Source organism: Gracilinanus agilis, chromosome 6 (assembly GCF_016433145.1).
Source record: "Gracilinanus agilis isolate LMUSP501 chromosome 6, AgileGrace, whole genome shotgun sequence".
NCBI lineage: Eukaryota > Metazoa > Chordata > Mammalia > Didelphimorphia > Didelphidae > Gracilinanus > Gracilinanus agilis.
Window position 1 is genome coordinate 16,367,705 of NC_058135.1, and position 15,803 is coordinate 16,383,507.

Here is a 15,803-nt window from a genome sequence, read left to right on the forward strand (position 1 = left end):
TCAGTCTCCCCCTTTGTTGGGACCAGGGACCAGGCACTTGCTGACTCTTAGCCCAGTACCCCTACCTGTGAGTCGGTGGAGATGATAATAAAAAGACTATTACTGTGAGGCCCTAGTTTGACCCTGAAATGATTCCTCTTCGGAAGGTGTGCCTCAGAGTTTTCCAGCTTTCAGGGTCACCCCTTTCAGGGATCCAAGTCCTGGCTACTTCAGGTAGCCTACTTTAAGGATTATTTAACTTTGATCTAATGTTCTTTGATTTAACACTGCAATTAAGAAGATTTGGTTCAAAGACCAGCTCCCCCTCCCCCTCCCCATTTTACGGTCATGTGATGCTGTTTATACAGATGTGCTTTGAAAGGGTGATTCTGGTGGATTTGGGGGTCCCACCACAAACAGGGCTCTGCTAACATTTCTCTGCTCTGACCTCCCAAACCAGGCTCCCAGAATCCTTTTCTGAGGTAAGTTAGGTCTCTGGGTTCTGGGTTTAGCCAGAGTTGGTGTTTATATTGGGTTTTCCATCTCTCTAGAGTAGTAAATCACTTGCCTTAAGGGCTCTTTTCCTAACTCGGCTGCATAGGGGGCAGAGCTTAGGGCTGCCCTGATGAAAAGGTGTAGCCTTACCGGCTGCCAAGCACCTGCCAATTAATTAACACTGTATTCCCTCCTCCCTCCGAAGAAAGCCGAGTGGGCCAGCCAACCCTTTTGATCTCCCAGGGTTAGGCAGGCACTGAAAAGAAAGAGAGGCCAGATTGAAACTGCAATCTTTCCTCCTTTCCCCAGCCTAGTGACACTCACAAATCTTGGGCCATTCCAAGGTTATAGGAGTGAATGATACGGCTTTGCGGAGATATCTTAAGTCAACAAGGGCCCATGCATTCCCATCTTCTCCCCCTCCCCGCCGTAGAGTCAGTAGGGGTTCAGGGCCTGAAGTAGGACTCTCTACCAGAGAGGTAGTGTAAGCTGGAGAAGAAGGACCCAAGTGAAAATGTCCCACTAGAGCAGGATCAGCAACGTATGGCTCTTGAGATAGCTGGCTCCACCTCCCCATCGGCCAGTCTGGGCAGAGCCCCAGGATGTGCCCCAGGGGGCCCTTCAGCCCTCGCCCCATATTCCAGCGCCTTCCACCTCCATCCTCCTTCTTATGCAGGTGTTTATGGCTCTCACGGCCAAAAAGGTTGCCTACCGTTGCACTAGAGAAAGATGAAAGAACCAAAAGGGAGCTGTGGAAGTAGCTCCAGAACGCTGCAGGATCTGAACAATTGCTCTGGACTTTCCATTGATATTTGTGCCCCTGTTGGACTCTTTAGACTTCTCCTGACTCACTTGGCTTTTCTCTTCTCAAATGTCCACATGTGTGTGTCCCATGAATCCTTTTTATTATGTCTAACCTAGATGGACTTCACAGGTTAGGGAGGAGCCTTAGCTAAACCTAACAGAGGCTCCTAGATTTAGAAATGGTTCAATTAGTAAATGAATATTTATTAAGCTCCTTCTATGTGCAATGTATAGTGCTAAATAAACTCGGTGGATACAAAGGCAAAGAGAAAAAGAAAAAACGAAAGGAAGGAAGGAACAAAGAAAGAGGGAAAGAAGGAACAAAGAAAGAGAGAAAGAAAAGTAATTCCTACTTTCAAGGAGTCGAAGGAGGAAGACAAGTTGTAAATATCAATGTACAAACATGCTATCGACAGGATACACTGGAAAGAGAAAGAGTTTGATGCTTCTTTACAGAGGAGGAAACTGAGACACAGAAGGGTCAAGTGACCTGCCCACAGTCACACAATTCAAAGCATCTGAAGCAAGAGTTGAACCTAGGTGCTTCCTGGCTCCAGGTGCAAGGTTCCAACTCAGGAGTTCTTTCCCCTTTTGGGGTCATCGCCCCCTTGGTGGGTCCCTTGGTCAGACTTCTGCTTTATAACGCCCAAATATAATATTTCGGACAATCGAGGGTCCCATCTATGTTGAAACAGTCATCAGAACCTAAAGGAAGTCATTCCCCGACTTAAGAACTCTTTCCGCAGTAGACAAGGGTCCCAGCGCCAATCCTAGATTCACGCCCCGGTGCCGGGTAGTCGCTTACTCAGCTTAGACTGAACGAAGGAATATGGGAAGACTTCATCTCTCTTTCCCCTTAGCTTCGTTGTTTACGACAGAGTGCTAGCACACTTAGTTAATTGGAAAGCCCTGACTCGGGCACCCAAATTCAAAAGTCCCTGGAGACATAGAGGGCCTCCACCTATCCAGGTGAGCTCTGGGGCTCCGACCGACTAGATAAGCATTAAAGGACTTGCACTTTGTGGCAAGACAGAATTAGAAGTCTTTTTGATTATGCAAAAGAAAAATTCCCCGTATCTAAATGATAAAAGAGAAGGCGGCTGGCTGCACGCACACTGAATTAGGGCTTTAAAATTAGAGAGGAAGTCGGGTCCCCTTTGATTTTTCCGCTCAAGTGTGTCTGGGCAGGTCTTACCCTGAGGACCCGCCCTCCCTCTTTCCCCTCCCACCTCTTTGCACCTGTCCCCTAAAAGCTCAGCCCCCGTCCGATCCTCCTCCTCCTCCCCCACCCTCCCCTTAGATCCCCCTCTTTTGCCTCTTCTTGCTTCCAGCCTAGTGGGGCTCTCTCCGCCCTGGGGGGTCCCCACTACCGAAGATCCGCTGAGTCCCGAGGGGGCGACTAGGGCGGGGAGAAAGAGAGGGGGCTCTTTGTTGGGGGTGTGGGGGAGAGAGTGGCCCGCGGGGCCCTCTTCAGCTCAGGAGGGATGCTTCGTAGCACTGCTGGGCCGAGAGCAGGGAGGCGCTTGCTCCCCTGGGGCCTCTGGCACCGGGAGAAGGTGGGGGGAAGGGCCGGTTTACAATTTCAAACTCCCCCCCCCCCCAGCTGAGGCGGCGGGACCGCTCCCACCAAAGGGCCTCATTAGCATATGTCAAGAGAACCTCCTTAAATAGCCGGGCTCACAGCGGGGCTAGCCTGCCAGTCAGTGAGTTCGGGGAGCTGTCCGAGGACTTGGCGCTCGAGTGCCGTCAGTGCACTCCCAGGAAGGCTAGCCGCCGACCCAGACTAGGACCGAGGCAAAGGACCGGGGCCGGGTCCCCCCCCCCCCCCCCCCTCGGATGGTCGTGCTCTGTCCGCAGGAACCCTCTTCGCCTCTTGCCTCTGAGCCCGGCACCTGAGTGGTCGCTGAACGCCGGACATCCTCTGTTCCCTGGGGCCTGGCCCCGTGGCGTGGGCCGGGCTGTCTCTACTCCTTCACTCGGCACTCTCCTGCCCTGCATCCTCCTGGGGGCTGCTATTGGGCTGCAGTCGGCCGCGGCCGGTTCATGGCTCCCGTGGCCGGCGCCCACGCCGCCGTCGGGGGTTTCCTGGGCTCTTGGGAAGGCTTGGCCCAGCCGCCACTGAGCGCGCCCTTCCTGCTGCCCCCAGCCGGGCAGGGCCCCAGACCGCGGGCGCCCCTGCTGGGCCCCAGAGGTGGCCCCGGGCCTGGAATCGGCCCGGGGGCGCCGGCAGACTTCGCTCACCTGCAGGGCGTCTTGCGACGGAGGCAGCTCTACTGCCGGACGGGTTTCCACCTGCAGATACTGCCAGACGGCCGTGTGCGCGGCACCCGACGGGACCACAGCCTCTTCGGTGAGTGTCCCCAGCCCCAAAGCCAGCTTGCTGCACCTCGCCGCTCACCAGCTGTGTGACCCAGAGCAAATCACCAGCCCTCTCTGGTCCCTATTTTTCTCCACCTGGAAAACGGGGTGATTAAACAGAGAGGGAAGCCTGGACCTAAAGTCTGTAGACCTGGGTTTAGCCAGCTGTCCATTCAGGCACTGGTCAGGATGAGCCGGGGACGGGGGAGGTGTCCGGGGCGCTGAAGAGCAAGGTAGTGGCAGGACACCTTCCTCTGGCCTCCATTGCAGCCTCTCAGCTCCCACTACCAATCCATTTCCTGGCTGCCGCGGGGACCTGCAGGTATAGGGGGGAAAAGGAGGCTCCTGAAAGTGGAAGCTCCTTTCAGTAAAGCGGTCGATTTCCAAAGCTCCTGGGAGGCAGCCTAGCCCCAAGAGTTCCACTCCAGCCGAGGTCTCCAGGATTCGAGCCTGGGAAGGAACCTTAGAATTGCACTTTGCTTTACATGTGGGGAAACTGAGGCTCAGGAAAGGGAGTTGTCCAGGGAACAAGTAACTGGGAATTATGCCTCCGGATTCCGAAGCTTTCCTCCAGCGCATCTCTAGAATGACGACTGACACAATACCTCTTAGACACGTATCTGTAAATACTCAACCACTTGAGGGGACTGGCAGGCTGGGGAGCGTGTGTGAGTGTGTTCCTTTGGGCATGCTTCCCCCTACCTCCACTGCCAAGAAATAAGGGTGAACCCCAACTCCCCATTTCCCCATCCCACTTTCCAGACTGCTCTTGCTTACTACATAAACAGCTTTGGGGAACGGAAGTAGGAGCTGTTCGTGTCCCTGTCATCAGAGGACAATGCCCCAGTCCAGAGAGGAGGTTTGGGGTCTTTTCTGGTTCCTTGGCACTTTTGAAGCCCAATGCATCGAATACACAGGGTTACGAAGCAAGCCAATTAGGTTGAGATCCAAATACTAAAAGCCAATTTCCCAGATCCCTCGGACAAAGGAACGAAGGGACTCGCCCACGAGTCCCCAAAGTCGAGATTCGAACTGGAGGCTTGGAGCCTCCATAGGCTTCTCCCCTGAAGCTTGCAGTTGCGGGGAAGTGGGCGGTTTGGCCAGTGTTTCGGGTCGGGCCTTGAAGCTGACTGGAACGACGCCAGGAGATAGGAGGAGCTGTGAGAAAGACCTAGCCGGAGAGAGCAGAAGCTAGCAAGCGGAGAAGCCCTCCACGTGAGGGAGGGAGGGAGGGAGGACGGGGGCGGGAGCAGCCCTGCCCTGGGAATTCCGATAAAGCCATCCCGCTTTTATGCCCCAATGCAATAGTAGCAAAGCACTTCCCAGAGAGATAGGAAGCGGAACACCTAAGAGCTGACGTTGGACTGCAGCTCCGAGGTGCAGCCACTTCGGACCTGCTGGGCAGGGATCACTGAACTAGTGAGCGTTTTAGTCCTCTGGATTCCCAGTCCCGGGTGTAGAGCACTGAACCTGGAGGCGGGAAGGCGGGAGTTGGAATCCTACCCCAGACACTGACCTGTTGCTTCAGTTTCTTTCTCTGTACAATAGGGATAAGAGTAGCGTCTCCCTCCCTCTGTGGCTGTCGGGAGCAAATGCGATAATATTTGTAAAGCACTTTACAGACTTCAAAAAATGCTCGCTGTTATTACCCCTTCTGTGCCTGTCACGTTGGGCAGATTCTTAACTCCTTTGCCACGTATTTTCCTCATCAACCAAAAGAGGGATAGGTAGGAGCCCCGGCTCTAAAACTCTCGGAGCTGTCCTTGGGAGGAAGAGGGTCTGTTGGGAGGTGATTCCAGTTGCTATTCCTCTCTGCCGGCTGTTTGGGGTGTCAATGCTGACAGCCTTGGTGCCTCTTAAAGTACTTCATGGAGCCAGCCTTTGGTTTGATGGCTTCCCACTCACTGAACCCCATCTTACCCGATCTCTGTGTTGCCAGCTGGCCAGTTGGGGACTGATTCCAGAGGCTTAGAGAAGAAACCTGAGTTGCCCATTTTGGCCCTCGATCTTCCTCCTCTTCTTCCTTCAGAGCCTGAGCTCGTGGACAGCTTGTGCACATTTGGAACATGCCTTGGGGATAGAGGACTGTGAGCTGACCTGGGTACCTCTGGCTCTTATAGAACCCCTAAGGCTTTCTAGGCTCTGCTTGGAGCCTAGAAAGCTTGAGAACCATTGCCTGCCTCCAGCTGAGGCAAATCTTCCAAATGAATGGGGGAGTGGTAGTGGTGATGGTGAAACAATAGCCCCAAGCTTTCTGTTTTAGTCCAAGTCATCCTATTTCCGGGGCTGGTAAAGATGGCTCTTCTTTCCTTCTAGGATGCCACAGGCAGTGGGAGGATGTAGGATCGGTCTGATTCTGCATGGTGGGCTCCAGGGGACCTTAGAGACTTTCAGATGGGTCCCCCTTTGTACCGCACTCATGGTGAACATTCAAAAATGCTTGATTAAGCTCCCAGGCAAGGACTGAGGCCCTTTCCCCTGAGAACTGATGTTGCCTAGTGGCCCTCTGAGCTTCTCAGAACACGAGCCTTCTTTATATCTCTCCTCTAAAGCATTCACTATTAGGTGTTAATTGGTGTTTAACTGATTTGACCCTGGTGGTAGCAAGTTACTTCCTGGCACAGAGCTCAACTCTGGGGTAGTAGGAGAATGGAAGAAAGGAGAGTGCTTCTCCCTCCCTGCCCCCCCCCCTCCATCTCAAGAGCCCTGGGAGAATGCCTGGGCTGGGGGTGGAGGGGTGGGGAAGCAGATTTCATGCGGGACTGTCCCCTTACTCATACCTTCACCTTTTTAAGCCATTTGATATGGCTACAGCCATTTGATACAGATACCTGACATTCAGAACCCATTTCCCAAACATTCCAAGGATGACTTCTTGCAATTGTAAAATCCCGAGTTGTACAGCTTTGGAGGCACTAAGGGAATGCTTAATTGCTACCTTTGGTGGCAATTTGGCACTACTTTAAGGGGAAAAATGTTTTTAGAGTTGAATATGACTTCATTTCAAAAACATAGGGAGCAAAGTCCCTTGGATGCCCTGCAGGGAAAATGGTTCCAGACTTGAGAAAGGTATTTCTCTTTCAAGCTTAAACCCTGAATTAGAGCTGTTCCACACAGTGCTGGATTTCCTAGGCTATATCACTATGGAATCCTGAGTGGGGAAAAGCAGAGCTAAAGATCAACTTGAGACCTCCCTCGACTGTTTCTTCAGTCTTTCTTTTCCGGGTTCCCATTCACTTTGTCTGTTGTGTGCCCTAGGGGTTGACTCTTGTTTTTTGACGAGTTTAAAGATGGCTGGCTTTGAAAATGAGAGCAGAGTGGGCAGCTCAGTGGAATGAGAGCCTGGTGTATAGCTGGGAGGTCCTGGGTTCAAATCAGGCCTCAGACACTTCTCAGCAGTGTGACCCAGGGCAAGTCACTTGACCCCCATTGTCTACCTTTACCACTCTTCTGCCTTGGAGCCAATATACTGTATTGAATCCAAGATGGAAGGTAAGGGTTTAAAAAAAAAGAAAAAAAAGAAAATGAGAAAATCCCACCGCCTGGCTTCACGGGACAGTGGGTGCCAGAACATCCTACTACAGGGAATTTGGGCTTACCTCTTGGAAGTTGTTCACAGCCTCTTTTTGTAAAGGACTTAGCTGAGTTGCCGCCTTACATTATTAATTTGAAAAAGCCTTGTCAAAGCTCATTTAGAAATCAAATGATCACAAATCTCGGTGGGGTGTCCTTTTTCTTTAGGGAAGAAAATGGAGCAGCTTGTGAACAGTGTGGCTCAAATCCTGAGAGGGAGTGGACATCCACAGCCACCCACCCTCCCCCAGAACAAAGGGGAAACTATTTCCTCCCAATCTTGTCCAAGGGTTTTGTCTTCACTGTGGTTTGCTGGAGCGTAAGGTAGAGGAAGTGGTATTCTCCGACCTAAATATAGCCACACTTAATCATCTTTTTCTGCTTGGATCCTGAATTGTGATCTGGGGATCACAGGCTGTCACATGTCCAGGAGGGCCCTTCATGTACACCTGGGGGGGCTGCTCCCCATCTTCCATTTGTGAAAAGCTAGCTTAATCAGAATCTCCTGCCCTACCCTAGGTGGTCACTATTGCTAACTGCTCTTGAGTTTATAAAACTCAAGAAGTGGGACTGTGACAGGACCCATAAACTGATTGGTCTGTCCATCTCCTGGATGAGAACTTTACCAATGGAGACTGGGACCTTCTTTGCATTGTCTTCCCTCAGTGACCTGGGGCACTGAGGAGAAATGAATTGTCCACAGTCACACAGCTAGTCTTTCTGATTCTAACTCTGAATTTGCCTATGGCAACAATTTATTTACAGATACCCAAAGACTAACAGAACTCATATAACAAATGATGCCTGTCAGTGGGCATCCCTCTTATGGTAGCTCATAGAGCCTCAGGGTTTCCAATTGTATATTAGAACTCTTGCAGACAAAAAGCCCTAGAAACCTGGGTCTAGACCCTGTAGGGCATGAGGGAATACTTTAGAGTTTGGGTGTCTGGGCAGGAGACACAGATTCTTTCTGAGTTACAGATCAAACCCAGGGCTGGATGAGGGCATCTTCTTATAATTGAAGTCTGGTCTGGTCTCTGAAAAATTCAACTGGAAATCAGGAGAATTGCTCTGATCCCACCTCCAAGACCCCATTCATAGCATTTAGTAGGGGCTTAATAAATGCTTACTGATTGATCTGGGCCAGATCCCAAAGTCTCAATCTCCTCTCCTCCCTCAATACCTGAGTCAAGCTTCCTACCAGATAGACAGTGTGATTTCTCTCCAGTTGTTAAGTGCCTACTATGTGCCAGGCACTATGCTAAGTGCTTGATGAATATCTCTTTAATCAATCAAGATTATTTCAATTTCTCAGCAACTCCAGCAGTTGTGCTCATTGGGTGAAGGTTGAGAGGGTGGCAGGGAGGAAAGGTCAATTCTTATTTCATACTAAACATAAGCAAGTTCCTCCTGTCAGGCAGGGTTTGAGATAAGAGGGATTCCTTATAGTTTTCCTCTTCTACTTTGCTTCCAGGTAAAATGGGAACTTTGGGATACATTTATTTAGGCATTTTCTTTGGAAATAATAGCAATTAGCATTTATATTATCATATAAACTTTTAAGCGTTTTATGAATATCATCTCATTTAATTCTCACAACCACCCTGGGAAGCAGGTGCTATTATTATACCTATTTTACAGATGAGGAAACTAAGGCAGATAAAGGTTAATCGACTTGCCCAGGGTTTCACACCTACTAAGTGCCTGAGACTGGTCTTCTTGATAATAGGTCTAGTGCTCTATGCACTTTTCCATCTAGCTACCTATTAAATATATTTTTCAAATCTTAGAAAATTAATTATACTAAATGTCTTTAGGACAGTTCATGATCCTTATAAAGGCAGGAGACTTTTATTTTTTCTTCTTTTTCTTTTTTTAAAATCCTTACCTTCTGTCTTGGAGTCAATACTCCAAGATGGATAGGCAATGGGGGTCAAGTGACTTGCCCAGGGTTACACTGCTAGGAAGTGTCTGCTGCCAGATTTGAAACTGGGACCTCCCGTCTCTAGGCCTGACTCTCAATCCACTGAGCTACCCAGCTGCCCCCAAGGCAGGAGACTTTTAAAGATGATAATTCAGAGAATTGTTACCTATCAAGTATGGGGCCATTGTATTCAAGCTGATATTCATTCTTCCTTCTGGGACTTTAGACGTTTCTAAAGCTATCTGGGATGGAATATTGCAGGTCTGTGTATTCTCACATTTTGGCTGATATTGGTACTTGGAACAGGAGTTGAATGCAAGTTAATTTTTATTTGATTGCCTATCAGCCCATCTTCCTCATTAATTAGGCATTACTTTGGTCTGCCTTTGCCTCCTCCAGGCAGGAGCATTGATTCTTCCCAGCTGCTAGAAGGTCATTTAGTTTATGGGTATCTCACAGTCTGACCCCTGGATGGCTTGAAAGGATTTCTGTGCCTCCCTGGAGCATCAAAAGTTATTACCAGAGAGCGCCAAGGATGCCGGAGAAGATAAAGCTCGTTCAGCACCTGTCTCTGGGCTCTAAAAGCCAGCGGCTGAAAAATGGTCTGAACCTCTATAAATTGGAAGTTTGTTCAGTGAACCAAGACATCAGGCTTGAACACAAGTTGGCAAAAGCACAGATCTCTCCCCCACTTCTTTTCTGGATAGTATTGGAGAGGAGGGGGCAGCTCCAGGCCCTGAAAAACCCTGGGCTATGGCAGTGTTCACTGGGTCTCAGTGGAAGAGCTATAGGTAGTGGACCTAAGGATACAGTGGCAGAAGTCAAGGGGACAGGTGCCGAGTGGTTTAGCCCTCACAGAATCTTTGGTTGCCTGCTGTAGTGCCACTTCTATTATTGCTTGTACCCCCATAGAACTCCTAGGAGATGGAGTTTGAAGGGAATTTAGGGATCATCTCATCCATTTTTCATTTTTTTTAAACCCTTAACTTCTGTGTATTGGCTCCTAGGTAGAAGAGTGGTAAGGGTGGGCAATGGGGGTCAAGTGACTTGCCCAGGGTCACACAGCTGGGAAGTATCTGAGGCTGGATTTGTCATTTTTCACTTTTAAGCTGTGGAAGCTGATGCCCCCAAAAGGGAAAGCAATCTTCTCTAGTAGAGGAAGTAGGGGGAAAAATCACTTGATTTGAACCTGAGATTCCAGGGTTTGCTGCTTATTATCTACAGAATTGTGGGCAAGCCTCGGAATAGCTCTGTACCTCAGTTTCCTCAGCTGTAAAATGGGACAATTGGGCTAGATCTGAGTTTCTTGAGCTTCTTTTGTGCTGTCTACCTATGAACCCCTCCTCAAAAATCAGTTTTAAATGAATAAATAAAATATAAACGGAAACAAAGAAACCCATAATATGGAAATACAAATATAAATATTTGACAACATATATCAAACAAATGAAAAAAAAAAAGCTCATGGACTTTGGGTTAAGCAACCCTTTCCTAGAGTCTTCCTTCTTGCGATGACTTGTGTACATCCATGCTTCCTTGACCAGAGATGTGCTGGAATGAGTTAACTCAACTCTGAAGAGGAGTATAATGTGAGTGGCTTGTGTAAGCAGGGAGAGGTCAGGGATGGCCGGTGTGGTTGTGGTGGGGCTATTCCTATTAAGGAGTGCCAGAAAAATGCTCTTTGGCCACTGTGGATAAATAAACAGACCTCTTTACTTTGTCGTAAATGCAGGTATTCTGGAATTCATCAGCGTGGCTGTAGGACTGGTCAGTATCAGAGGTGTGGACACTGGCCTCTACCTTGGAATGAATGACAAAGGAGAGCTCTATGGATCTGTAAGTGGGCTTTGTCTCTCTGTAGCACTGAATGAGGGGATGGGATCATGTATGTGTGTAAAATATCTGCCCTCACTGTACAATAATATGGAAATAGGCCTCCTTGGTGAAGGCCACTGGTGTGATGGGTAAATTCCCTATGGGTTTTTTTTAAACCTATACCTTCTGTCTTAGAATCAATACTGTGTATTGGTTCTAAGGCAGAAGAGCAGTAAGGATTAGGCAATGGGGGTTAAGTGACTTGCCCAGGGTCACGCAGCGAGGAAGTGTCTGAGACCACATTTGAACCCAGGACCTCCCATCTCTAGGCTGATCCCTATGGGTTTTATGGGAAGTCATAGCAAGAATCCCATGAAATGTGGAGCCATATTGGTGGAGGAACTCTCCTGTGGATGACTCTTATCTGGGAGCCATTAAAGTTATGACATTGGGTCCTGAATTGTCTTTCCCTACTTTCCTGTCCGCTGTATGAGGCACAGGAGTGTGCCTGCTTATGTCTCCCTGCTTCTCCCATCATCCCTTCTTATTGCTCCCATCCAGGCCCCCAGAGAAGTTTGAGGGGGGTTTTCTTTGTGTCCTTTCCCAGTATAGTCTAGCTGGAGGGTTTCCTTAATGAGCCCTGGACTGTATACTTCTAAAATCTTGTGATCTAATGAAATGCAATGAATTTGAGGCCACATTTAGGGAATGAGCTGGGGGCCTTATCCTTGCCCTGGGTTAAAAAGAGACCAATAACAGAGCTCCTTGGTTCCTGGGGTGGTCTGAAGGAAGCCCTCCACAGCAGGATTTGAAGGCACAATCTGACTTTCAAAGAGGACAATTTCTTCTTTTTTTCTCCAATGAGGAATATTTAAGGCAAAGGAGAATCCATTTATTTGGTATACGTTTGCTAAGTGCCTGCTGTGCCCTCCTAGAGATATAAAGATGACAAGGAGACACAGGTACAGCTTACCATGCTGTACAATCAAGACACTTGAAATATTATTACCCTAGGTGGGCATTAGAGAGAAACAAAACAATGTGCCGTTACAGATGAGGACTCAGAGAAGCTCCCTTCACAGGGATGGTTTTGATGAACAGCTTTCGCTTTAGGACAGGGAGTCGGCAACGTGTGGCTCTCGAGCCATATCTGGCTCTTTTGAGGGCCAGATAGGGCTCTTTCTGCAGGAGCCATAAAGTCCATTTTTTTCAGGCGCTGTTACAGGAGCCGCACTGTGAGCACTGCACGGCTCTCACGAAATGACATTTTAAAAATGCGGCATTTATGGCTCTCACGGCCAAAAAGGTTGCCGAAGACCCCTGCTTTAGAATCTTTGCCTGGGGTCTTTGAACTTTATTTCTTAATTTCGTATTATTCATTTTTATAAGCAAATAATCTCTTAAAACCCAAATCCCCAAATGTATACCCCAAAGTGATGAATCAAATGTGATCTTTGAACTTAATTTTTTTGATAACTATGCCATTATGATTAGTTTTCCATTTTATGTATTTAAAATCATTCTGAAGAGTCAATTGGCTTCAGCATATGGCCCCAAGGAGTCTATCCACAAAACGAGTTAAGAAAACCTGCCTTAAAGGCTTGTTAAGAGCACCAGAGGCAAAGAAGCAATAGGAGGGAAGACGGTCCGGCCAACGGCCACAGCCTGCGCAGAGATGTGGAGGCTAGAGATTGCAGGAGGTCATCAGACTAGGAAATGTGACTACGTGAATGAGAAGGTATTAAGTGCCTTTACTGTATTCTGCCCACTGTGCTGAACTTGGAAGTGAGCAGTTCCTGCCCTCAAGGTCCTTGACTCTGCCTAGTGGAACCTGTCGAGGATGCAGAATGGTGGCCATGGAAGGAGTTTTCTCCTTGGGAGTCACAAAGACAGCGAATAGACTGATAGGCCAATCCAGGGACATACCCTTTGCAGAAGCAAAAGTGCTTCTGATTTCAGTGTTCAGAGCAAGAGGCAGAAAGGGGGAAGTGAGGCAGGGTTCCAAAGAATGGGGGTGGAAATTGAGGACACATAGTCTCAGGGATTGCAGAGTGCAGAGACTTCTCTCTTCCCTGCTCTGGTCTAGTTTGGAGGGCGAAACAGCAGGAGCAGGGTGGAAGATGGATGGAGCAGTGATAAAGATGGAGATACACGGACCCAGGGAGTTCAAAGTAGACACTTAAGAAGTACTCATTCCTTTAGAGGCTGGTGGGAGCAAGGGCCTTAAAGGGATTTTTGATCTTGGTAGGCACTAGAGAGCCATAAACCAGAAACCGAAACAAGAAATCATTTCATAACTGACCCTTGATTTCCTTCTTCCAGGAGAAACTGACTTCTGAGTGCATCTTCAGGGAGCAATTTGAGGAGAACTGGTATAATACGTATTCATCCAACATACATAAACACGGGGACTCAGGCCGAAGGTTCTTTGTGGCACTTAACAAAGATGGCACCCCACGCGATGGATCCCGGTCAAGACGCCACCAGAAGTTCACCCACTTCCTGCCCAGGCCGGTGGACCCAGAGAGGGTGCCTGAGCTATATAGGGATGTGCTGCTGTACAGTTGAATAGCATCTGTGGCCTCATGGGGACATCCTTCTCTCCGCACTGCTGTTTCAGTGGCCTAGAAGCCCCTGGGCACCCTTGCTTAGAGAGTATGGATTGGGAAGGATGGTTCAGTGAAGAGATTTTATTCATGTTAAATTTTTCTTTGCCCAAATTTGGGCTCAGGCAGATGATACCATTCTGGGCTGTTAAATGCTAGTCAATTGACTAGTGAATAAGGTCAAAAACTGACTGACTCTGCTTGCTTGTGGGCGCCTAATCTCCTTGGAACACATTTACACGGAGAATGGGATGAGAAATTGTGACTGTAGATAGTACAGTAGAGAACATGGGAAAAATAGATGTTTTGCCACAAATCTTATTCTTTGAGCTCCAAGTATGGCATAGAACTCGGACCCATGAGAGTTGTGGATGGAACTGATCTCAAACAAGGCCACTAACCTGGAAAAGGATTTTTTGTTGTTTGTTTTTGGATGGACCTATTTATACTTTTTCAAATTATGTATATTTATTTTAAATATTTATTTATTAAAGAATTTATTTTTTAATGGGATATGAAGACAATGCAAAAAAAATGCAAAAACAATATATCCATTGACCAGGATGCCATGTTGTAGAATCTTGGGTTGTAATGATGACTCCCTGTGCCACCCATCAAAAATAGCATCATGTCTTGAATTTCATTGTTAAAAAAATAAAAATATAGATTAGGTTATATTTTTGTGCACATGCAGTTGCCTTATTGCTGTATTCTTTTGAAAATTTTGGTTCTATGGAGCCTAGAATGCCTTACCAATTTGTAATGAACTCAATGCACATTTGAAAGGGAATTAAAATGTTTTTCCATTTTATCTCCTTTCTCTTTCCCTTCTTTTTGAGACCAAACCTTTATTTTACATTTAGAGTGGGTTCATAAGAGTGAACATAGAACATAGAACACTATGAATCTTGGAAACAGTTAGCTTCTAAGGTTGCCAAATGTTTCAATTGAGGGAGTTAATGATGGTGGCCATTCCTATGTTAATAGTCCATGCACTTTCCCTCCAACATTGCTGTGAGATAGTCATTGTTATATCCCCGTTTCCCCGGAGCAGAAATGGATCCAGAAAACTGGATTGGCTTGCCTTCTATCATCTAGCTAGTAAGCTGAGCTAAAACCAGTGCTGTCCCTAGGCTCCAGCTGCCCTAAGTGGATGCTGTCCCTTTTATTGATCTTGTGTGGTCTTACTTTCCTTTGGGGTCTCTTTATGATTACACAGACCAAGGAAATTAAGATGCCTAGTGTGCATTTTAGGGCAGCTAGGTGGTACAGTAGATGGAGTGCTGGACCTGGAGTTAGGAAGACGGATCTTCCTGAGTTTGAATCTGATCTCAGACACTTACTAGCTAGGCCACCTTGGGCAAGTCAGATAGTTCCATTTGCCTCAGTTTCCTTATATGTAAAATGAGTTGCAGAAGAAATGGCAAACCACTTCAGTATCTTTGCCAAGAATTCAGAGTCAGACATGACTGAAAACTGAACCACAACATTAAGTGTATATTTTGGAGATGGAACAGGTAGGCTTAAATCCTGGTTTTGCCCCTGAAGACCTGTTGTTCCTTTAAGTCACCCTTCCCTCTGAGGGGGCTGAAATAGATGACCTCAGAAGTCCTTTCCAACCCTAAATCTATGATCTGCTGCCACAGTACTATGGCTTGCTAAGGAAATCTAGCCTCTTGAATCATCGGCAGGGCCTGATTTTTCCTTGTAGCCCCATTAAGCAAAGCACTTAAAAACAGCCATTAAAACACAACTTAAGAAAGCTTGCTTTGTGGGACTGGGATGTAACATTATTGGCTCATTTTCTTCTTGAAGTCAAACATTTATTAAACACCTATTATGTGCTAGGCTCAATGGGCAAAGCAGAATTACCAAAAGAAATGTTAGATGGACAAATTTAGAGACATCTTTATCCCGAGCATTTGGATGGGCAATTGTGCTCAACCTGAGGTAGTCTTCCAAGCTCATATTGGTTTGATGAGCCACAGTTGGACACATTGTACATTTTGGTTCTCTTCCAGTATGAAGAACAACCAGTATGTGCCAGGGACCGTGCTAAGCACTGGGGCTACAAAAAGAGGCAAAAGATAGTCCCCGCCCTTGAGGAACTCACAAACTAAGTGGTGAGGAGTTTGCTAAAAGTCCCAAATTATAGTCATATGTACTACATAAGCAACATAATTGTTTTCCTTGACTTTTTTTTTTAAGCCTTGTGCTTCGGTGTATTGTCTCATAGGTGGAAGATTGGT

General features: G+C 47.5%; 1 protein-coding gene across 1 annotated transcript; it reads left to right on the forward strand.

The window, feature by feature from the left end:
• The first annotated feature begins 3,321 nt into the window (after positions 1 to 3,321).
• Positions 3,322 to 13,516, forward strand: FGF20 (fibroblast growth factor 20). The gene is made up of 3 exons (XM_044681340.1): positions 3,322 to 3,628; positions 10,866 to 10,969; positions 13,271 to 13,516. The coding sequence occupies exons 1-3, from the start codon at positions 3,322 to 3,324 to the stop codon at positions 13,514 to 13,516; spliced, it is 657 nt and encodes a 218-aa protein (XP_044537275.1).
• Positions 13,517 to 15,803: the final 2,287 nt, after the last annotated feature.